The 24,875-nt window shown below is 36.0% G+C and overlaps 1 protein-coding gene across 1 annotated transcript in view; it reads left to right on the forward strand.

Annotated features, from left to right (window-relative positions):
* LOC144438877 (C2 domain-containing protein 3-like) overlaps positions 1-22,450 on the forward strand; it is a 28,634-nt gene extending 6,184 nt beyond the window's left edge. Inside the window, exons 12-45 of the mRNA XM_078128088.1 lie at positions 434-608; positions 1,134-1,332; positions 1,630-1,748; positions 2,076-2,194; positions 2,672-2,875; positions 3,407-3,736; positions 4,379-4,514; positions 5,003-5,118; positions 5,614-5,715; positions 6,132-6,218; positions 6,826-6,930; positions 7,289-7,368; positions 7,955-8,160; positions 8,430-8,558; positions 9,107-9,201; positions 9,718-9,858; positions 10,314-10,466; positions 10,826-10,930; positions 11,414-11,594; positions 12,224-12,358; positions 12,872-13,129; positions 13,341-13,484; positions 13,674-13,785; positions 14,280-14,444; positions 14,589-14,691; positions 15,214-15,470; positions 16,107-16,251; positions 16,607-16,661; positions 16,997-17,124; positions 17,615-17,680; positions 18,096-18,418; positions 18,876-20,126; positions 20,820-20,958; positions 21,444-22,450. Of these exons, the coding sequence (XP_077984214.1) occupies positions 434-608; positions 1,134-1,332; positions 1,630-1,748; positions 2,076-2,194; positions 2,672-2,875; positions 3,407-3,736; positions 4,379-4,514; positions 5,003-5,118; positions 5,614-5,715; positions 6,132-6,218; positions 6,826-6,930; positions 7,289-7,368; positions 7,955-8,160; positions 8,430-8,558; positions 9,107-9,201; positions 9,718-9,858; positions 10,314-10,466; positions 10,826-10,930; positions 11,414-11,594; positions 12,224-12,358; positions 12,872-13,129; positions 13,341-13,484; positions 13,674-13,785; positions 14,280-14,444; positions 14,589-14,691; positions 15,214-15,470; positions 16,107-16,251; positions 16,607-16,661; positions 16,997-17,124; positions 17,615-17,680; positions 18,096-18,418; positions 18,876-20,126; positions 20,820-20,958; positions 21,444-21,641 (6,261 nt within the window). The 3' untranslated portion in view covers positions 21,642-22,450. The remainder of the gene's footprint in view (positions 1-433; positions 609-1,133; positions 1,333-1,629; positions 1,749-2,075; positions 2,195-2,671; positions 2,876-3,406; positions 3,737-4,378; positions 4,515-5,002; positions 5,119-5,613; positions 5,716-6,131; positions 6,219-6,825; positions 6,931-7,288; positions 7,369-7,954; positions 8,161-8,429; positions 8,559-9,106; positions 9,202-9,717; positions 9,859-10,313; positions 10,467-10,825; positions 10,931-11,413; positions 11,595-12,223; positions 12,359-12,871; positions 13,130-13,340; positions 13,485-13,673; positions 13,786-14,279; positions 14,445-14,588; positions 14,692-15,213; positions 15,471-16,106; positions 16,252-16,606; positions 16,662-16,996; positions 17,125-17,614; positions 17,681-18,095; positions 18,419-18,875; positions 20,127-20,819; positions 20,959-21,443) is intronic.
* Positions 22,451-24,875: the final 2,425 nt, after the last annotated feature.

The following is a 24,875-nucleotide window of genomic DNA, read 5'->3' on the forward strand; positions in this document are numbered from 1 at the left end:
TTTCAAATAAATGATTTTTGAGTCTCTAGTGTGTGTGTTTTTATAACTTCCAAACTGACTATTGATGTGCTTGTGGGATAGACCGTATATTCACCACTATGGAAAGTACCAGATTATATTATATAGTATACTACAGTGTTCTCCTTAGGAACTTACCCACATTATGATAAATTTGCATTTGAATGGGATTGTTTGTAATGTAAATGAGTTTCTTTTGTTTTCCCATCATGGGCAGAACATAGTACTATAATGGTGTCAAAGGACTTATTATGGCAAGATTGCTATAGCATTAGATAATTATGGATTTTAAGTACATTTAATAAGATTTATACTCACTGTCTGCCTCTAAAGGTTGTGAAAGTTAGTTAACATGTGATCTGTACATGTTTACATGTGTATTTGATATGTTGTCGTTGTCTTCCTTTGATGACAGAGACCTCCATCTAGATCATCCATCAGAAGTCAAGAGACCCTAGAGACAGAGAAAGACAGTGGTATAAAACCCAGTCTTAGAAGAAGATCGGCTAGTGTTGGTAGTGATAGTGAATCCGATGCTATGAGTACATCTAGAGTGTCATTTGATGGACCATTAGATGATGAACATCACGGTATATACCATTTAATTTATGCTATCATATCCCAAACTTTGTTCAGCATTTACAACTAGTAACACTGAAGTAGAGCACTTTTTCTATTTGCCAAACTTGTTTATATCATTCATATCAAGTGTAAAAGTGTACTGTTTGAATTGGTTTATTTACAAGCCTAGCATGTGGCCTTTCTAATGTGGTCAATTAGCACATGAAACAGTATACTTTTAAACTTGATATGGATGCTATAAACGATTGTGGTAAATACAGAAAATGTTTTACTTTGGTGTTATGGGTTGTAATTCATGCTATGGTATTTCCACACTTTTTACTGAATGTATTCTTTGTTTTAGTAATCTGTAATTTTGCACTACACTATATTGTACTGTGCTATTGATTCTTGAAACCATGGACAATATATTCTCCGTCGTAATTTTGATGTTTGAAATGTTATTTTTTAATTTGAGTTTTTCGCAGAACCACTGCAAATTTCATTGTACAAATTACATATGGCAATAAAGTATTATTATTATTACATTTCAGATGTAAATCAAGAAAAAGTTGAAGGGTTGAGTATTGAGAGATTGACACTTCTTGGCAGAGTACATGTAGCCAGAGTTATCATAGATTCATTGAGACTTGATCCATCAATTGTACCTGTAACTCCTGTCAAAAGTAGAGGCAAATCAAAGTCAAGAAGCAAACCACCAAGACCATCACCTTCCAAGTCAAAAAAAGCAACGTAAGTGGTTCTATCTCTCTAGAGGGTTGTCAAACTGGTTAAATAAAATTGGTCCAGACTAATGATAGAGGAACTGTGAATATCTACTGCATAGATGAGGCCACTTTACAGTCAAAGCTTGCATGACAAGCTGAGTTGCTAAGATTTTATGATAAAATAGTTTAGTCAAGATTTTATGTCAGTGATAAATGTGATTAACTTCTGCCACTTATTACAAACAGTTTCTATGGATACATGTATCATGTTGTGTTTACTGACAATTTCATGTTATTCACACCGCGGCGTTGTATTTTTCAGAACATATTTTATGGAGTACCAATTTCCAGTAGTAGCCACCTCTAGGGATAAAGATAAACCTAACACCATGGCAACAGAGGTCATGAGAGTAGTATCGAAAAAGGTGTCTCCAGATGGAGGTAAGTAAAAAGAAAAGAGAGTGTGTTAGATGATACTAATTCCAATGTCCATTCAATAGCTTATATGAACATGTCATAACAATAGTTTTAGTTTGTGTCTTTCTTAGTTTGGTGAAAGCTTGACTTCTGCTTTTCATGAACAAACCTAGTCCCCAGTATTTATCACATATCAAAATAATCTACTGTCTAAGTAACCCTTACTTTCACCATAAATATATTGTCCAGCGTCATTATATCTGTCAGTTATATCGGTGATCAATTTCAAGTACATGAATGAGTAGTTCAAGTTCAAGACAATACCTAACTGCACTGTTCTTTCTTCCCTAGAAGTAACTTTCAACCATAGATCAGTCTTTCCTGTCTTATTTGATGGTGCTGCTATTGACAAATGGTGGAAACAGTTACTGGTATTTAAATTGTTCTCCAAGACAGCAGGACAGAAAACAGTGAGTATTTGAAGAATAAAACAAACTAATGTAATATAATGTGACAGTAAATATGGTACTTGCTGTAGTTTGTAAAAGTTGCAATGTGAACTTTGCATGTTAGTCAGTTACGCTTGAACAAAGTACTCAGTGGCAATTGTACTGATGTCTCTGTGAAGCTAGGAGTATGCAGGTACCTTCCTTGCTTAAGTTAAGATAGGTAAAGGTAAGGTACAACAAATTAGAAAAAAAACTTACAAAATTCCAGGATTGATAACTGTCTTGATCTGTTGTAAATATCCAAATGTAGTAAACTTTACATTCATAATATGAATATTTTGATCATTTTGATGTCAAATGAGTACCCAATTTACAAGTAAATGAGATAACCATGATATTGTGCATTGCCTGGGTGTAACATCTAGGTTTTAAAAGTGTAGCAAATTGCTTTTTGCTTCTTGTGAGTCCTATTCATTCTTTGTGATGTTTTCCTTGTAGCCATCTTTGCTTGGAGTGTGCAGTCAGTCACTACGTTCGGTGCTACTATCAGGTGACTTAAGTATTGGTGCAGAGTTAGAGGTCAGAGATAAATCACAGGGGTCATCGGGGTCGTCCAGTGGTAGGTCTCATAATAAATACCTAGCATCAGATTCAGATACATCCAGGGAGAAGTTATCACATCCACATGTTGGAAATTTAAGGGTAAGTTTCCACAAATGAACAGTTGTCTTTTCAAGAAGCAATCCAAACCAGAATGGTTTTCTGCATTATTTTTAATTACTAAATTATGTCCTGGAATAGAATGATGAAATCGTGTTCCACAAAGGAATGGTAAGTTGCTTCCAAAACAAACCAGCAACTTTCATTTGATTTTGTGATGTGATTGGTATAATTATGCGTGTATCATGGTCAGATCATGCAATATGTCCTCTAATGATAGCCAAATTTTGTTGTTGTGAGTCAAACTGAGAAAAACTTTGATTTCTTGTGAGTCACCACATAATAAGAGATAGGGGAACACCAAATCTTGGTGTGTCACTAGATATTGTGTGCATCAGTGGCACGTCAAATTGGCTTAGAGGACACTCTAGTCAGATGTACTGTACTTGTGAGTGTAAAATTACTTTGCTTCTGTGAAAATAAAATGAGCAGTCACTTTCTACTTTTACGGGGTGATGTTTAATAATCTACATTTGTCATGTATGTCATTTGAAACGTCATGTTTTATTTCAGGTCTCAATAGAGCTTGCCTCAGATAACAAAGATTTTCCAATGGCCCTAGCAAAGACCAAAGCAGCCGAAATAAAGGGTACAACCATCATTCCATTACCACATGATCAACCAAAGAAACCACCGCCACTACCACCACAGACAGAAACTGATAGTGGTTCAGTCCAGGCCACTCAGACTGAACCAGTAGCAACCAATGTAGAGGACATGTCATTGAAGCCTTCCTTAGATACACACAAACCACTCCCAGCTATACAATCAAGGATGACAGGTCAAAGAGTGCCATCCACAGCACAACCTGATACGCAGCAACCACAAAGCAGTCAATATGAGGTTAGTTTTATTCCATGTCAAATTTTATTACAAACATTGCAGTTTTTAAGTTCGGTTTACTTCTGTCTGAACAACAGTGACAGTGTACCAGGGCCTTTGAAATATTCTTTGATGATATCAACAAGAGGTGACTGATCAGTTTTGATAAATAAATACATTGTACTTATTATACATTATATATCTATGACTATCAGTGCATTATACCCCTGGTACACTTGATATATCCATCAGTGCACAGCAAATGTAATACAGTGTATTTAATTATCAGAACAGATATTTTCATAGACTAGTTGTTTGTTGTCGTCACACCAAAAATTATTTGAGATGTCCACAACTGGCAAATAATTGTCTAATTGATATAAATGGGAATTAATAGTTACAATGGTTGTTGTGACAAAGACAATAAACTTACTCTATTTACAAGCCTTGAACACAATTTATGCATTGCCTTCATTTATTTTATTTTGAGAACCTCATAGATTGATTTTCAGATCTGTTTAATATGCAAAATGCTATAAAAATCGACAGTGATGTAGTCAGTCAACTATTTGTACTCTGTATTATATCCTTGGCTTCTCCATTCTACACTGTCAGACTGTTATACTTTATATCACCTTGTAACATTGTTGTATTATTTTACAGGCTTTAACTTTGCATTCACTGTTGATGATACCAGAAGGTAGAGGAATCACACTACATGGAGTACCTCCACCTAAAGGTGGTAGTAGTAGAGTACCACATGTAGCACCACATCCACTGCCTGGAGTTGGACTAGCAGGTATTATTACTAATGTCTTTGCTAAACTTTTCAAATCAAAGTAACAGAAGGGTATGAGATGACTGATGTGGTTGGGGGGGGGGGGGTTGTTTATGGTTGTGTAGCATCACACCCACTGCCTTGAGTTGGACTAGCAGGTACAGTCTGTCATCACTGTCTCTTTACTAAGCTTTTCAAATCCTAGTAACAAGGGATACGCTTACCAGTGTCTTTGTTTGTTTGGGTTGGAGAATTGGGTAAACTTTAGTTTGTTTTATCTTGATTATACCTTTTGACATTTAGAGGATAGTTTAGCATATTCAGGTCAATACCCTGTTTTCATATCAGAACTCACTACATGTAATTACTAAGCTTACATGTCATTTCTATTAGTGACAAATAGTTAAGATTGGATATTTTTGTATACATGTACATGACTGAGTTTAAAATGAATGTAATTAATAGTCCACACTGCACATTAATAATGTTAATTTGTTTTAAATATTCAGGTCGAGACCTAACTGTACGTAACACATACCTAGTGTGTAGGATGTTTTGGTGTGATGATGTAGTCAGATCTAATGTCTGCTGGGGTACAGCAGAACCTAACTATGATTTCATACAGGTAAGTACATCACACGTACCAGTGACTTGCTATCAGGTAGTATGGAATCGTATGTTCCTGAGTCCTGTCATGTCCTCGATATCTTAAACCACTCCTGGAAATGCTCTGAACAGTCTAATTTGTAGAAGTTGTTGCCTGACATGTAAACTTGAATTCTATTTATGATAAAACAACTGCAACATGAAACTGTGCCGACTTAGGACATCTATGAGAGCTCTCCTACACCCCTCCTCAAACCACCCTGAACAGGTTCAGTGCATGAGCATGTATAGTTAACGGTAGTAGTATAAATGCAAATGCATCCTACTCGAGGTAGATCCTAGAATTGCTGAAGTTGGGTGGTCATGTGTGAACAGGCCATTGAAAAGAAGTTTTAGCAGACTATACAAAATGAATCTATCAACACGTCAATCTAGTGCTGCAATGACAGTTTGAAGACATTTCAATCAGATATGACATACACATTTCAAATCTGTACAATTTATCCATTTTCAGGTTGCCCCTGTACTTGTTACTAGTTCCCTGTTGGAACGTACAAGAAGTAACTTTATGGTTGTTGAAGTGTGGGACAAAAAGACATCGGCTGAGAATGACAAGGTATTACATGGTAACAGTGTGTAGTGGAGCTGAAAAAGAACACAATGTTTATTGTTTTTAAAAATACCCATATGGGTTGAGAGAGGCTATCAGATATTTGCTTCAAATATTTCAATTAATCCTTGTGGGTTAAGACTGCACTAACAAGTTTTATACACTGAGGTACTTAAGGTGCACATACATGTGGTACACAAAAATGCGTCGGTTTGAATGTGTTCACGTACACCCTTCACTTTTATATGCTGTAGTAAGAAACAGTCTTTGAATTCAATTTTTTGAGTGATATATTACGTTCAACATTATTTACATTGATTACCGTGTTATGTGTCCTACTATTGTCAAAGTTGTATTTCTCTAGATATCAGTCTGGGAGTTGTTTACAGCTCATTTATTTTGTATTTTCCTTCCCTGTACAGTTGGTTGGTATTGTAAAGTTATCCATACATCAATTCTACATGTCATTCAGAGATAGGAAGATAGCCAACACTCTACTCAAATCACAGGTAATATTTCAGTATTTCCTATCTTGTACAATACGGCTCAAATATCCCTTTCCAATTTGCTTGGTGTCAGTCGGTTGTTAACACTAGGCTGGCTTGGTTAAAATAACATCATGCTGGTGCAGGCATTAAGCCTTACAGTTGCTAATACATACTGCTGAGATGTTTAGTACCAGCCTTGTGCTATCACTGAGCTAGCCTGGTGTTAACATTGGACTGGTGCAGGCATTAACCCTTCCATTTGCTAACACATGCTGGTGAGCTATTAGTGTCAGCCTGGTGTAACCTACATTGTTGTGACATAGACACGTGTTGTCATGACGTGGAATGACCAGAGTATATATTCCATATTTTTGGTTCAACTTGGCTTGTGCATGGTATGAATACTATATATATATCATCATGTCAGTGCAGAAATGTCGTATCTGTTATGCAGTTGAATAGGCAGATACGACCTTACTTTACTGATGTGATCATGATATATATCTTGATAGGTCTCACAATGTCATAACTGTTTGTACTTCGGCTAACTTGAAAGACTACTTAAATCCACTGTATTCCTAAATTGTTATCGGTGATGTTGTGACCTTTTGTGTTTATTTTTGTACAGTTTCCAGTTGTCGCTGTGGATAACTTTGTACCTATAGTTGATCCATTTACTGGTAGTCAGTTTGGACAATTGAAGGTGGTGTTAGCATTAGGATCTACTGAACAGGTTGGTATTTTATCACTAAATATGTTATGATGGTAAACACACATATCATTACCACTAGTATTTACACTCTCAGAAATATGGAATCGCATTGCAGATATCTCACTGTTCTCTTTAGAATATGGTTATAGAGTTGCAAGAAACTTATGTAGTTCACATAATTTGTATCTATTTTGTGTATTTATGAAATGAATATTAAGTAGTGGGGAAAACCAATATAGGTAACAATTCTATTTTTCAAAAGACCTAGTGATTGCATTTGATAGCAGTAATGGGATTCCAAGTCAGGTCCTTGATCTATGTAAATTTAAATGGAATGATAGCAGACAAATGATGTAATGATTACCATGTTTTGTTTCAGGTGTCAGCCCTTCAGAGGATAAAACTAGATAGAGAAGTTGTAACCGGTAGAGTAGAAAGACCTGGACAGTATCTTGAAAGGTAACTGATAGAGTTTGTGTTAAAGTTCCAGGGTATATAATGAATGTATATGTGCTGTGCTGTGCTGTGCTGTGCTGTGTTGTGCTGTGTTGTGTTGAATGCCATGCACAGTATACAGCTTAACGTGTGTGCCTGTTATTATCTGGGTATTGTTAAAGCTCCAGGGAAAGTTTTGTTACATGACATTTAATGTATTGTAACTAATTCTTAATCTTTTACACAGTTAAAATTCAACATTTGTTGCATAATTTAAAAACTGTAGTACACAGACATTCCATTGAAGTGTCTACCCCCATATTATCAGATGCAAGCTATCTTTGGAGACCTTGACCATAAACCATGACATTGACCTTCAGGGCCAATTATTAAAATCAAGACAGTTTCTGCCTATCATAGACATTATAGTTAGGGGGGGGGAGGGGGATGTTGCTTCTACAAAGACTTGTTTATCCTGCTCAGGTCAGTGTGATGTTGATGTCCCATTGAATACTTTATTGTTTATGATGAGCTCTGGTTTGCTGATCTGTAATTCAATTATGTACATGTAACTAATTACTCTTTATGATCTATACACTTCTATTGTCAGAGCTGACATTGTTGATGACAGAGACAGACAGCAAGGTCAAGAAGACACAGCTGTGGAACATACATTTGAAGTGGTTGTAGAAGGTGTGAGAGGTCTACCACAGTTAGAGAACGCTGTATGGGGTGAAGCAGATTGCTTTATACAATATCACTTTCCATCTCAACAAAACCAACAATCCCAAACTGATGGACCTACCATACCACAAGGTAAAACTCAGATAGAGTATAGACTATTAGGCAAACTTGGCCAATAATGCTTTTTCCTCCCTAATCACTCAAATTAACAGGTTCCATTGGGAGAACAGTGTTTAAGCACTGAAATGGAGTCTGTATATGAAAGATTAATATATTTTTTAAAATGTACGCTAGAGTTGCTGATTCTTAGATATTGCTATTTTTAATAATTTCACTATGTGCCACAATCACTGTGAATATCAGGGATAAAATAACACTGTTGGATTGTTTTCTATGTTTAGCTGTTACCATGGTAACACCACACAGGACGGCAACTACTCTATGTGTACCAGATCCAACATTTCATGATGTTACAAGACATAGGATGTTATTACCTCAGGGATCACCAGTACAGAGAGAACTACTCACAGGTAAGGTGGTTGATAGTTTATTTAAAGCAATAGTTCTACATTTTTGTACATGTTGATGAGAAACTGTTCAAAAAAGTTTTGTTTTTTCTTATGTGTGAATAGATATGTACATAGCTGTGCATATGTTACAAACCCCATATTTTCTATTCTTCTAGATATTTTGAGAGATACATACATACATACACACACACACACTACATACATACATACATACATACATACATACATACATACATACATACATACATACATACATACATACATACATACATACATACATACATACATACAGACAGACAGACAGACAGACAGACAGACAGACAGACAGACAGACAGACAGACAGACAGGCAGATAGACTGAGACAGACACAAAGAGTTACATTGATGATTTGATATCAGAAGGCTTTAACTTGATGCTTGATTTTTGCAGGCATTTATCATTATCATATCATATCATTAAAAATGTCAGATTAATCAGTTAATATTATTACTAAAGGTAGCCATACTACATAATGATGACATTTCGAAATTATAATAATTTGTTACAGCCTGTGCAGGTGTTGGGGGTGGTGCTGGTGGTATTCCATTTGAAGTGTGGTGTAGGTACTATTACCCTAATATCAGAGACCAAGTCATTGCCAAGGTAGGTACAAATCAAATCAGATGTTATACCAATAGATTTATGATGAGTGTGTATGATAACCATGTATTTTGTTCATATAGTTTTAACTAGCTATGCTGATATTTGAAGGTCATTGTTACGTAAGGCTTCAGGATTGAGTACCACATTTTATAGTTAATATGCAATATTTCTAGAATACTTTACTCTGCTATACTTTTGTTATCTTCTCTAGCCATTTACACCCAGTCACATGCTACATTCTACAATGACGAATACACTTACAACATACCAATTTAAAGCAATCTCTAATGGAGGCTGTTCATTCTCACATGTTGTGCCAAAACTTTGGAACTCACTTTCACTTGACATCTATCAGGCCTCCAAGTGGTATGACAAGCAAACAGACAGTTTGACAAAGCCTGTCGACTAGGTCAGGTGAAATGTTACTTGTAAGTAATTAGAATGTTTTTGGTCGTGTGACAAGAACCGTTATAGTACTATGTTTTACTAAAGATTCATCACCTTATCTGTTGCCAGGGTTTGCTGCCTCTTGCCAAGCTGTGTGCCATGGTAACTATGCAGAAGAGAGGAGAACCCAGTGTGCAGACATTCTCTCTACCTCTAACAATGCAGAAGATGATGGAAGATAGAGAACTAGATCCAGAACAAATGGCCAAGGTAAGTCAGCCTTTACCAGTCTCTCAAGTTTTATGTAGTCTAAAGGTGTATTTTCAATGATTTAATGTATACCTAAGTTTGTGAAGCCCTAGTAACTTTAAGGGAAATGGATACCTCATGAATTCACTATGTGGGATAAAAACTTGGATATTAAACAAGATATAATGTATTAGTTTCATCCCTTTCACTTGTTCATTCTGAGCCAGCATTGATCAGGCAGAAATGGTGTACAGGTCTTGCTAGTGAACTGCCATTAAACACCTCAACTACATGAAAAAAAATCAAGTCCTTCTGTTCAGTAAATTTTTATAAGAGTAACTCTTTTTTCTTGGATGGAAGAGGTAGTTATACAGTTATCATGAATTGACAGTTAGAAATTATTGTTACATATGTTTTGATATTCGCTGTGTGGTAATAAGAGGTTTTTAATTTATTGATCTGTTTATTACTTGCAGTTACAGGATGGTGGTTTACTAGATGTCACAATTAATTACAAGACATCAGTAATGCCAAATATACATACAACTCATCAAGCTGCCATAGCTAGTAAAATGACAGGGGCTCAAGTCTGTATTTCTGTTGGTGTGATCAGAGCTTGTGGATTGAAGGTAAGGACACGATGTGTTTAGTGTTGATGTTTCAGAAGTAGAGACAGGACAATACAAGATAGGTACGTGATAGTTAAACAGCTTAGAAAGGGGTTACTTCTAATAGCCTCCCAAAATGTAGAGTATGTGGTGAGTGTGTTTCTATTCAGATACCTTTCAGGGGTCTACATATTAAGAAGGTTGTAAGGAATGATGAGAGACTTGTTGTAATAATAATGGCATTATAATGTAAGTTTTTGTATAACATGAAGATTTTCCCACATTATCCTACCTATTTACACTTACTATACCCAGGTAGAATGAAAGTATCTCACTTATTACATACAAGCAACCATAATTTATCTTTGTCTATCCACCAGACTGCAGCAACAGCCCTAGCTAGACATGATGCAGGTCTACAGTATGCAGCAGATGTTGGTGTCAATGCCTATGTCAAAGTTGATTTATCTTTTCTTACTAAACAGGTAAGTTATTGTTATTGCCGTTAGTCCATTTATTTGACTTGTAGGGTTGTTGATGGTCAAGTTGCCAACTTATTTGTTTGTGACCTCATAGGTCATGTTTCATCCAGACCATGGAATTATCATGTTGTAAAATATTGATGGACAAATGCTTCTGGGATGTCGTTCATCTTTCTATTTATGGGTCTTGCATTTTATCATGAGTATAAAAATGATGAATCTTTGACATTGCATTCTGACAGATTCTTTATCAAATAGGGTTATAAGAGGTCATGGTAATCCATCTAACAGACTGCTCTGTATAAGTATGGTTGTATACTTGAAGTAGAGTGAGATGCTATCTGACCTATTGTATATCAGTGGATATAATTTGTCATAGAAACTTAGATTGGTGTGCATTGTAAGCCATCTATCTGTACTGCTCTAAAAGTTGCTATGACAATGTTTTGTATAGTGTAATTAGACACCACAATGCATTCATTACAGGATCAGAGAGTTACAAGAACAGTTGCCAGGACCTTTGCACCTGACTTCTCTTATCACATGGACTTTCCCTGCCCACTGTTATGGAGTGAAGCACACCATGATGCCTTGAGTCTAGCTGAGTTACTGGAAACAGCTGAAGTGACTTTCCAAGTGTGGCATCAAGTACCAGGATTTAGACCAGGTAGGAACAATAGGATCAGTCAAGAGTTTCTTCAGTTTCCATGTTATATGCTGTTCATGTTCATGAGACCAGTAAAGTGAGGTACAAGGAAAAGATTTACATTCAAAGATCGAAATAGAATAAATACTGGGTATATGAATTCATACATATGTAAACACACACTCAGTCTTCTCCTTTCCATAAACACAATAATTATTACACTTCGTCACTTTCAGATACAAACCTTTGAAATGATATTTTGTTGTCCCATGTTACTTTTTACACAAACACACACATGAACACACTCGTTTATATATTAACACAAAAAAACAGACACAGATCTACACACATGTACATCCCCTCCTCACACCTCCCCCCCCCACAGATCTACAAACATCCACACCCTCCACACACAGACACTCCACAGATCTACACACATGTACCTCCCCTCCTTACACACACCCCTACACACACACACACACACACACACACACACACACACACACACACACAGATCTACACACATGCACAATCCACACACACACAGACACTCACACACAGACTTATACATTCTAATGACACTACCGTAATAACCGTGTTATAATGAAATGAAAATGTTGTGAACCTGTTTCTTTATTGTTATGTTTCAGAACATGACGTAAGACACATAGACCTTGGTTCTGAAGGCAGTAAGATAACTGGTAGGAAATTGTTTGGTAGTACTGGTGATGTCTTATTAGGTTGTACTACTATACCATTGGAATCACTACTCACACACAAAACAGGTCAGTGGTAAACTGAATATATCACCTCACTTAATAGTATGAGTCTCAGTGAAGACTCAGTATACAACAATGTTTGATGATCTATCCTTCCCACACCCAATTGAAAAATGTTTACTTTCATTTATTTGTGATACGCAACCAGATTGTTCACAAATTTCCAAGAATTATTCTGCAGTAAATCTGGTTCAGAAATTGTTGTGCGAGTGGCTACTAATTTCAATATATGAAGCTTGTGAAAATTAGAAAAAGGCATCCATGGCAGTGTATGGAGAGTACTGTGTTGTATATACACATGGCTCTTCAGTGGAGATAATTTTGGTAACAAATAGCATAAAACAGTTTATGAGTTTCATACATAGCTAAAATAAACAAACCAAAAAAACATTTTTTAAAAACAAAACCAAATGCTTCAACCTTATTGAACGTTTCAGAGATCAGAATGTTAATTTTAATCAGCCATTTGTGATACATGTGATACTTCAACAAGTTGAACTAGTTATAATTGTCTTGTAGGTATCAAAGGCTGGCATTCGTTAAACTTACCAAGTCTTGGCTGGGAGACTACAGCACCTAAAGTATCTAGCAGTGCCAGTGCCAGTGCAAGTCAGCTGTTTACTAATAAAGGCTTAGAGAGAGTGGCTGGTGGTTTAGAGATTGCTATTACGTTTGCACACCATGATGATAGAGATAGAGTCATCCATGCAGCTAGAGGTGTAGGCTGGTCACCTGATATGGATATTGAAAATCTCGATGACTTCCTAGACCAAGAAGGTGAGTTATACATATTATACTGTCTTCTTACAAGAAGTCATGAATCAGTATTTGAATTTACATAACAAAAGGTTAAATACAACTGGACATAATTATTATTTTAAAAAAAATGATTTCATTCATATTTAGATGTTGCTTTTTTTCCCCAATACACTCTCTCGTATTCAGCAAACATAACTAACAACATTTGTGTTTCCTCCACACTCTATAGATGGCAGTTTAACATCTCTATCATCAGAGGTGTCAGTCAACCTGGACACAGCATGGTTTCCTGTGAAGTTATCATTGATTGCTGGTCAGACTAGCCTGGATAGACATACTAAAGCCTACATCAGATATAAGTTTTATGATAGAGGTAGGTTTTCCTTATTAGGAACTAGTAATGACATCTCATGTAGTTTAGTACCAAACCTTCTCACATGGTATTGCCGTCATGCTGAAAATGCATGTGACATCCAAAGAACCCTGTATATTGTGCATGTTGTTAACCCCTGCCTGTTAGTTCCACAACAGATTGATACCTACTGCATACTTTATATTTCAGCTGCTGTATGTTCAAAACTGTGTTATCTTGATGTCAGTGACGAGGACTACATCACTGCTGATTTGAAATACTCTCACAACTTTCATTGCCAACCTAGCCAGCCTTTCATGTGGTAAGTACAATTTTCATTGCCAACTTAGGCAGTCTTTCATTGCCAACCTGGCCAGCCTTTCAGATGGTAAATACAACTTAGTACTGCTTGTCATACCAGTTACTCTAGTGAGTCATACAATGCATCTATATAACTTAATATACTCTTTTATACTGCAGTGTAACCCTCATTGAATTATCAAGCAATTTCTTTAAGGGCCCAAAATATGTGAAATTTAGATCAGAAAAACAGTTGATCCAGTCAGAAAAGAATGATCACATGTAACCTTTATTACTCCACTGATAAGATAACACTAATGTGAGAGCGTGGGATTGAAACTCTGGCCTTTAAATCTAAGAAGCTTGATCACAAAGCATTTGGACACATAATGACAATTGAAGCCCCCTTCTATAAATCTTAATTCCATAACTACCAGGTACACAAGGCATTCATCGTGTATCTTATATTTTCACATTGTTGTAATTTGAAACTGACGGTCAAATCGCTATCTGTAGGTATTTGAGAGAGGAGCGACTAGAAGTACAGCTATGGGTTAGTTACAGTACCGATCCATCGGGTAAAAGGGACAGCAGACCAAGACATAGAGATAAACTTATTGGTTGTGCCTACATTGATACCTCTACATTGGCTGATAAGAGAAGACAACATCACAGAATAAGGTAAAATAAACATCACAGTATAAGGTAAAAGTTGTTTTCATCGTATGTATGAACTTGGTCTTGACAAATCTATCGACAAATGTAAAAACTGTACATTAATTAAACTGTATACTAATATTTGATTATGTCAACTGTCTTTTCCAGTGGTTTGTATCCATTATTCAAACCTGGATCAGTTGACATGGGAGGTGCTTGTATCAGAGTTCATATTAACATGAAACCACATACTGGACATTATGATTCAAGGGTGAGTATTTTGATTTTGTATGTATAGCAGTGTTTTAGCTAAGGTTTGAGAACTATGGTATGAGAAAGGACATATATAGTAAAACTGGCATAGTTTTCAATACATTGTACCACAATAGTGATAGGGAACCCTCAGGCTGGTAAAATGACTTGGAAATTCAGCTAGATTTTGCCTGCCTACTGTCCTGTGAAAATGCATATATCTGTTTTCACTAATAGACTCTGGAGAGAAAAGAATATGGAAACAAGACTTATGCACATGGACACAGGGTATAGGTTATTTCATAGATCTTGGCAGGGACTTTCTGGAACTGGTTTGAAGCATATGACAGTTTCAGAAGTGAAACTTTTTACATAGACCAATGATGAGGCGGAATTACACATAAGCATGGCTAGGAAAAGAGAATATGTATTCATGCTGACTGAGTAACTGCTGTCATTTGTTACTATTTTTTCTTATCAACTAAAGCAAACTCTCCTTATATCATCAAAAACTTATTCAGAAATATTGTGTTCTTTACAGGATGAAGATGAAGATTTTCTTGTTGGTAGTCATGGTGACCGTGTCCATGGAGGTCATGGTCTCAGCACTGATGCAGTTACCAGGTCAACACAGGATGAACTCACACCAGAGGATATTGCTGCTAAGGAGAGGGAGATGGAACTAGAAAGAGAAAGGAAAAGGTTGGAAGAGGAAGAGAGGGAAAGGAAGAGACCACTAGCTATGAAGATTAGTGTAGAGAGAGCCATGCACTTGCCATTTGTAGCTGATACTGGAAGGTAAAGGGAATACACCAAGTAGTCATAAAGTATACGTTGTCGTAAACCACAGCCTCTTTTAGTGTCACGGAAGAAATAACAGCTCTGGTTTGCGAGAATGAAAGTACATCCCTTTATAGAAACACATAGCATTTCAGAATTTAACACACACTGATTTGTCATGATATACAGGTAAGCCTGTTGCATTTTACAGTTTGACATGCATAAAACCACTCAGCATTTTACTGCAATACAGCTCATACCAACGGATGTGGCAGTCGGTGTTGACTAAACAAGGAATACAGTGATTGGTGACATAGTGATTGTATGCTTTCTCTAAACAACTTTATTACAACTGTCACATCTTCTGATTTGGTGAGAATTGCAGTAAAATGTTGGATGGTTTTGATATATGTGTTTGTGATGCAGATTGGAAAAGAAGTGTATATGATTCTAATACCCTGATCTTATAATATATTTCAACATTGGAAAATGAGATGAGATTTGGATAATATTAGAGAGACAATTTATGTCGTTGCTTGATAAAAAAAAACTTTACTTGAGCATGCAGAGAAGTGTAATTATTTAAGACAAAGCTTCAATGCCAAAGTCGCCTTTGATGTTAACTGTATTGTGTACATTGTATATTCCCCATAGAGTACAGGGTAGCAAACCCAACTGTTATGTGACATACAGAGCTGGTGACCACACCATTAATAGTGCAGTCATTGACAACAGTGACAGTCCTGTATGGGATCACTCACAAGATTGCCAAATAACCAGGAATGATATGGAAAATAATGTAAGTGTGAAGCTGCTAGAATTCATTTGACAGTTTCTATCATATAAGTATAGATTTGGTTTCTAGGCAAATGTAGAGAGGTGGCCAATTATTTTCAATGGTATAATACAAACTAGGTGTGTACTAGGGAGTCTAATACTATTCATACCCTTACCTGAACTCCTTAGCTGAGTGATAATTTGTATCTCTGTAACTTTCAGTTCTCTGTTCCACATTCTTACCTTTGCCTCAAAGTACATGTTTACTCATATTTGTGAGATAATGTTTCACTCTTTCATACTAGAAAAGATTACATTGTGCATTCTTAATGCTAGTACACCCAGTAAACTACTTTTCTACATTTTTCAACTTACAGAGTTTGGTGTTCAAGGTATGGCATAGGACTTCATCCTCAAAGAGCAAGAGCCCAGGTAAATGTTACATGATGTGTTAATAATAGATAGGAATGTTTGTACAAAATGGATTTTAAAAATGAGAGCAAACTGTAGAGATGAAGATATTTTATTTGCCAAAAAGGGATATTTTTTATTTTAAAATAATGTGAATCTAAATCATAATGTGGATTTACTTCATTTTGTTTTGAACTACATACTATATATAAGTTCATATTCAATTGATTGATTGATTGATTGGCTGATTTATTGATTGATTTATCAATATGAATAACATGGATGGTTTATGTCAGTGTGTCAATTGACAATGATGGCGTTAACATCAATGGTATTTTGATTGTTCCTATTTGTAGACAGGACAAGTGACAGAGTATTGGGTTTTGTATCAGTGGATTTAGCACCACTACTGGCAGGGTTTAAACAGATCTATGGCTGGTATAACATTATGGATTTCACTGGTCAATGTCAAGGGCAAATCAAGGTATGTATTAGATTATGGAGTGTTCTGGGTTGTCTGCAGAGAGTATTCTCACACTCTATATATATTGTTGCAACACATGTTGAGATACAACAGTGATAAGCTACTGAATGAATATTGGTTTAATTATACTCTCAGTTGAGAGGCATCTCTGAAAACTACGATTGTTTATTTTTCAACTGGCCACACACATACAAATGTACCAGTCCATAGGATGACGCAGACAGCGTTTTATTGATATAGTTCCATAAACTTGAAGTGTACTGTTTTGGGACTTCCAATGTTTACACTATCTTGATCACAGAGTGATTAGAATCACACAACAGAGGAACTGCTATCACCCACTTGTATAATCTACCACATTGAAGAACAATAGATTTAGTTTGTGTCTATCTTAGTAAACGTAACCTTCATTATCAGAGTCGTATTTATTCATTTTCTCTGGAACAACATTACCTAAAGTGACTTTTTATAATATTGCATCGTATTCCAGGTTGGAATTTCACCACTAGAGAGTATCTCTCCATTGAAGAGGAAAGAAAAACCACTAAGTCAACCAGTAAGTTCATAAAGTGTTATGATGTTTATTGAATCAAATGCACAGTTTTGTGATTATTTATATGTTATACAGTTTAGTTGTACTTGGTACAAAATGTATGACTGGTAACCCACTTGTCAAAACCTAACAGCACCCCACAAATTGTCAATTGATTTGATGAACTATCAAATTATTCATACCATATATTCAAGGTTCTGTTTACATACTGATGTTAAGTTAGTGTATACAGTACCATTATTAACTTGTAGTGGGGTAATCAACTAATCAGAATAATTGAACCATTTCGAGTTAAAGATTGGTGTATTGTCATCAGGTGAAATATAACAGGCAACAGTGAAAAGTTACAGCTATTGTGTTTTAAACCCTGCAAATACTTGAATATGTTGTAAATTTCATTTTTGTTGTATGTTTCCAGGCATCTCCCAGTCAATCTGCTAAGTTCTCTTCAAGTGCAAGATACTCCACCTTCCCCAGTCATCTAGTACAGTACACAGAGCAATCCGTCAGACTGGAAACTGAACCAAAACGACTACATTATGAAGAACACTATGAGAGTGTTAAAAAGTTTCATGAGAGTCTCCAAGAGCAACTCAAAGAACAAAAACGAGAACAGAGACACAGAGATAAAACAGATGAACGTGAATCTTCTCAGTACCGACAAAGACAACCTGTTCCACAACCAAGTGCTGGTGTCAATGATCCGGGAACTTCTAAATCTTTCTTGTTAAATAATCTAAGGTGAGATGATCAGTATTGGTGTATTGTCTTTTGAAGATCACTGCAAGTGCACATCCGTGACATGTTTGCATAACAATGTAAAGTCATATTTTCAACATACATGGACAACATAAATTGATTGATTGGTACACTGGTGATTATACTACCATGGTACTAGGGCGAGGCGAGGTGAGCCACTAGGCATGCACCTTTACACTATCACAAGACACAACACTCATGGTCAGATCATATTCCAACAATTAACTTCTGAAACTCACAAGTCAGCTCTCATTCTTTCCTCCTACTTACAGTTTTATAAGTCAAAAGACACATTGATATAATTTAGATAATGTCTCTCTTGCTAACTGTCCTGTTACCTTGGCTTTGGTGTATGAATTCACACTAGCTACACAGATCAACAGCAGGCACTGTACGTAAGTCTAAACATTTTTAATTTATATTTTTGTTGCTTCCATAGGAAACAGATGCAAGATCTTGATGATATGCAGAAAAACATGCAGGAGAAACTAAAACGTTATGAAGTTATCACTCCTATTACAACTGAACCTTCTAGACTAGCACCAGAACACATCCATGACAGTACTGAGTTCTCAAGAAACAGCCAGGATAGTGTCGATGACCTTTTAAGACCAGGTCAAAGTTCACTTCCACAACCATCACATCACACTAGGTCAGACAAACTTGAAGACGACATCGATTGGAGTCGACAATTTGGAGAGACTTATAAAATACCAGCTAGGGAAGTGTCTGATGAAGGTATGGAATATCATGATGTGATTGATGGAGACCACCGAGATCGCCATGACGATGTTGAAAATTTGAATGACAGTGTTCCATTTAGTGATGAGGAAAGTAACCATGACGATGCAGATGTTATTGTTCCAAGAGCTCTGAATGATATTTCGTCACCTGATTTCAGTAACTTTGTGCCAGAGTATTCTAGATATAGACAAAGAGATGTAGGGGATGATACTCATAGTTTACCTTCTGAAATTGCAAGACTTGACACCGATACCAACTCCCCTGTGGAAGATTTCCTAAAACAAGGCCTTAATTTACCACCATATGAAAACCAACAAGTTATCGATGAAGAGATTTCTCCTTGGTCGACGCCCTCTAGAGGCGATGTAGGGCCAGTGGAGTCAAAACAACTCGTGTCAAGAGGAGGTAGTGATGCTGATAAAATTTCTATGAAATCAACAGCTGATGAAGATGAGGAGTATTCCATGTCAGAAGGTCATGAAAGAAACGAACAAGATGGATATGCCGGCGATATCGATGAAAGTCGACATGAGCAGCCGCCAAGTCCTGACCTCAATGTGACCGATTCACAACAAAGTAATGTCACTAAACAGTCTTCCAGCATTGGTGATGTCGTCCCCGGAGAAGAGATCGTCTTTCAGCCAAGACAGAGCACATCTGATGGCGTAACAGAGGAGGGTGAATCACCGGCTGTTGACAGTCAAAATGAAGAATCTGAACATCAGAGTGAAAAAGACATAAAAACGGATGATGAATCAAATACTGATGAGAAAGATCACGCTGAAGAAGATTTGGATGGTAGAGTTGAAAGTCAAGGTCAACCAAGACAAGAACCGTCTAGGAGTAGCAGTGATCGAGCTGATAGTGAGAACTCTGTGGTGTTGACATTGTGTCCAAGTACAGCTGAACAACAAGAAATAACCAGACAAGAGAAACATCAGCAACCGTATCCTTTATAATACTACATTAATTTTAACATCAATTTCATCAAATTTTGTCCGGAATTATAGATTGATATTAGCTCCAAATTTAAGTTAACTTCCTAAATACTACCCTGTCAATGGAGGTCTTCGTTTTATACTAAGATAGACTCAAACTGAAACTATTGTTGTCTTATGTGGTAGATTACAGTAGTGTGAATCTAATCATCTTGTGATCAAGATAGTGTTAACATTGGAAGTCCCTCAAAAATGTATGGTACATTGCAAGACCATGTAAGTCATCAGAAATGCCACCCTACTGTGAGTACAATTAAACTAACATCAATCCAGTTTGCTTATGTCAACATATCACAGTAGTTTTAGTTGTGTCTGTCTTCTTAGTAAACCGAGACCTCCATTGCCAGAGTAGTATGTAAATATTGACAGTATTAAAATGAAAACAATGAGAGTTTTTACAAATACATACAGGCATACTCACACACACACACACACACACACACACACACACACACACACACACACACACATACACACACACGTACGTACCTACACACACACACACACACACACACACACACACACAAACGCGTGCGCACACACACACACACACACACACACACACACACACACCATGATGTAAAAGTTACAATCATTGTTATTTCCAAATGTGTACATTCCTTGACTTAAATGATATTAAGACTAACTACACATACTGAAGATGTTGATGTTCCAAATTTCTTCCTTCCACCACAAGACCTTGAAGCATCTATGAGGGCGCTGCGCATGGCTACTGCACTGTATCCTAGGTCAGAGGCCAGGACAGTACTGTCAGATGAGGTAAGAATTATTCAAATTTTTGTAAAGTTCTTCTTGCATATTCCAGAAATTTTGCTGGACCTAGAATTAAAAGAAAAAAAATGTTATTTGTGTAGTTCAAATGGTTTGTGTATAACACTTCAAATGACTTGTCCATGAAAGTTAGAAGAAACTTATTGATGATATTATGTCAAATGGAAGTTGACAGGACAAAATTTTCACTCAAAAACAATATATATGGTTATATTTACTGATGCTTTGTTTTCAGCGCCCTGTGTAGATTGTGTATTTGGGTAAACCATAGCATTTAAATAATGTCCTTCAGATAAGTGTTCCAAGTTGCAATACCAAACTTTATGTTTATCTTCCCATAAACCAAAATAAAGCAATTTTGCATTTGACTGTGTGTCTGTACTTCTGCCCCATAATAGTGTAAGTACTTTGCTTTCCCTTTATGATATGTGAAATGTCATTATTTTTTCACCTTTTGTTATTTATCCACGTAGGGTGATGAGAGATCCCAGTATAGATCCCAGACAAGGAAGGAGTACTCTGATAGACTGGGTACAGCAGCTGGACTTGACAAAGAAAACACTCAGCCCAGTGTCTCCAGAAACAGACCTAGCGTCAGACCAACGCCTACAGCAGAAGAAACTAAAAGGATTGCTAAGATTTTCTCAGCTAGATTTTCAAACAAAGACTAAGAATTTGAAAACATTGCCAAATAATTTATAAAATTTGGGCAGTCTGTTGTATATATGTACAAATTTAATGTCATGCATCCATGTGATCTAAGATCTATGCTCTATTTGGAGTACTAATACTGGTATTGCTACAAAAAAAGATGACAGGTTTCGAGTGAAGTAGTCTGTAAGATATGACATTCGTGCCATGCTATAGCCAGCACTCACTTAGAAGCCTGATAGGGCTGAACAACACAATATATCTTACAATCTATCAGTGAAGATGCCAGGATCTATTTTTATTTATTTATTTTTTCAGACATTTTTCTCTCTCTCTGTTTCTTTACTTCACACATCACTGTCTACTTATGAAAAAATTCATGCTTCACATCTTTTTCCTTATGTTAAATTAGATTTGAAATAATATCGATGCACATTTTCATACAGTGCTTTCCCCACTGATGAATTAGTACTCATAGCACTTCAAAATTATTTCTGCCTGTCACTTCTAAATCCCACTATACTTCCTAAACTTCATGGGTCGCATGTAATACCTGAATGCTGCCCATCTCTGTCCTACCAGGTCCCCATTGATACACACAGCTCACTCAATTGAACACAATGGAAGTTTAAATCTTGCCCAAAAACTTTAACCAATCAGAAACACTCTTCAGCAACTACAATGATACAATACTGAGCTGCATTAGCGCCCTCATGCAGCAAAGGGCCCAATGCTTTTGTTTTAACAAGCTTTTGTTTTGTTTTTAAATTCTGGTCAATGCCCAGCCCCCACCCTCTCCACTATGGAGTTACCATCATCATATATCATATTTCATGCCGTATTTTGTATGATTTTCTGTATGAATGAAGTCCTTATGTGGGCATTATAGTATTTAATGACATACTAACAGCTTGTAGGTAAAAAAAAGTAGACAATTTTTTTATCACCAGAGCTGTTACAGTTCTTGTCATACATATTATATAATTTATTCAAATTATGATGTAATTATATGTAATTGTACATGTGTAATCTTATGATGATTAATTATTAATTATCAATAAAATGTACTTAATTTCTAATTATCTTAATTAAAGGGTCTATGAACACCTGTCATAAAGATGTTTTGTTGTGTGTGTATTATTTACATGAAGTTCTTCACACTGACTTATTGTTACATTGGTACCCTGTTTCAACACACTTAATACACAGATACAACGATCTTCTATCAACTGTAGCTCCAAGTCTGTCTCAAGCTGTGCTAAAACTACCTACTAGCAGCCAGTTTCTCTATTGATCACAAGTGTAATCTTTCACTCCCTGCTGTTTAATTGTAAACAACTTGTTGATAAGGACAAGGCTGGCTGGTCCACTACACATATGGCATATGACACACATACACCCAGGCAGTAAACTTGAAGTGTCTGATGCATACATTAAATACAAGTACAAGTGTGTCATGTAATCTGTGTAGTCCACCACCCAGCCTTGTCCTTATCAACAATTTGTTTACAATTAAACAGCAGGGAGTGAAAGATTACACTTGTGATAGTAGGTAGTTATAGCACAGCTTGAGATGGGCTTAGAGCTACATTCGATAGAATTTCGTTGTATAAGACTGATGACTCACGGCAGTGGATTCAGGACACTTACAGAAACCATAGCTACTATGCAATAGAATGAAGTCAGTATAAGAAAGACTAATACATATATCACATACATACTGTCCCATACAGCAAAATGACAACTCATTCAAAGATTTTTGGTGGAAATTTTTATTTACAAAATATATGTCAGAGGAACCCTGTAAATGTTACATGGATTAATGCACTTACATTTGATTATCCCATTGTCACCTCCAAAAATAAATAACTTCATGGTGATAATAAAAATATCTGTAATTTGGTATTTACTATGATATTGATAATTTGACAGCAGCTGTTTATATTATAATTTGTAGCATTGATAGCTAAATCTTTAACAGCGAACACGGGTTAGTTTTCTGTATTTCAGTCACCATTATTAAGTTTGATTATTTGCCAGACTTTATTTACTACCAAACTAGAGAGACTTTAGAGTTTCAATCAAGGAGCACAACAGACTTTTTGATAGACCTTTCGACCTGAACAGACAAAAACGTTACTTGTAAATTAATTAGAACACTTGGTCATCGTACAAGAACCGAATTATTTACATGTCATAATAGGAAGCACAATGTTTATTATTACGTCTTGCATGTTTTTTGTTACAAATTATGCAAAACAAAATACAGACACCGATAGTGTGCATGAACATAAAATATTACATTTCATCTCACTGCAAACACAAATAAAGTTTTGTGTTTGAATTTTCAGTCTCATCCAACAGTGATGTTGATTAGTGTTCACAGTGAGATAAAATTCATGTGTGCATCATATCAGTGTCTGTAGTATGTTCTCTGTGAATCGTAACAAAAAAGGTTGCACATGACGTAAAATATATTGTGCCACCCAATTGAAAGTCTATAGTCTCTTTAGTTTGGTGGTATCAATCCCAATACCAAATAGCTATACACATCTCAGTTAGCTGTAACTGGTACTATGTTTTTCAGAATTTTTTTTCTTACTTTTGGCGTATTTATACTCCACAAAATGTACTTTACTAGAATGTATGATCAGCTAGTTATTGCACCCTACAAATGTACAATTTGTTGACAAATGAGTTTAGATTTAAATTGTGACTGTTTACAAACTGACACCAAGTCACACAGTACCATCAATGATTGGTAGAGAAGTAATTCAGCTGATTACAATCATTGAATAGTTTCACTTTTGATGCACTTTTCAGCTGGCAATTTTTTTTTTTAAATTTCTCCAAAAATATTGAAAATTTACAGTAACTGAGATTTTAACATCAGCGATACTGTGACGTTCACCTACTGTTAGGTTATTCACTAAATTGTACAAGTGCACAAAAACAGGTTGTATATATATAACCTACCAATGCTGTGTAAGTTCTAACAGTGCACCTAGTAAGGATATATATATAAGTCCTTACAATGTTACATAAGTATAAACACATGACAATGTAATCACATAACAGCGTGAAGCTTACCAGAAAGTTCTCTTAAAAATGGGGGAAAATGTTGGGATATACAGAAATACGAAAGTAACAATTCCCCAATAAAAAAATTCAAAATCAAAAACACCAGAATTCATAAATTATAATGCCATACTAAAAACATATTCTTGTTTTTCCCCGTTTCATTCTGAAAAAAA

This window comes from Glandiceps talaboti, chromosome 8 (assembly GCF_964340395.1).
Source record: "Glandiceps talaboti chromosome 8, keGlaTala1.1, whole genome shotgun sequence".
Classification (NCBI taxonomy): domain Eukaryota; kingdom Metazoa; phylum Hemichordata; class Enteropneusta; family Spengelidae; genus Glandiceps; species Glandiceps talaboti.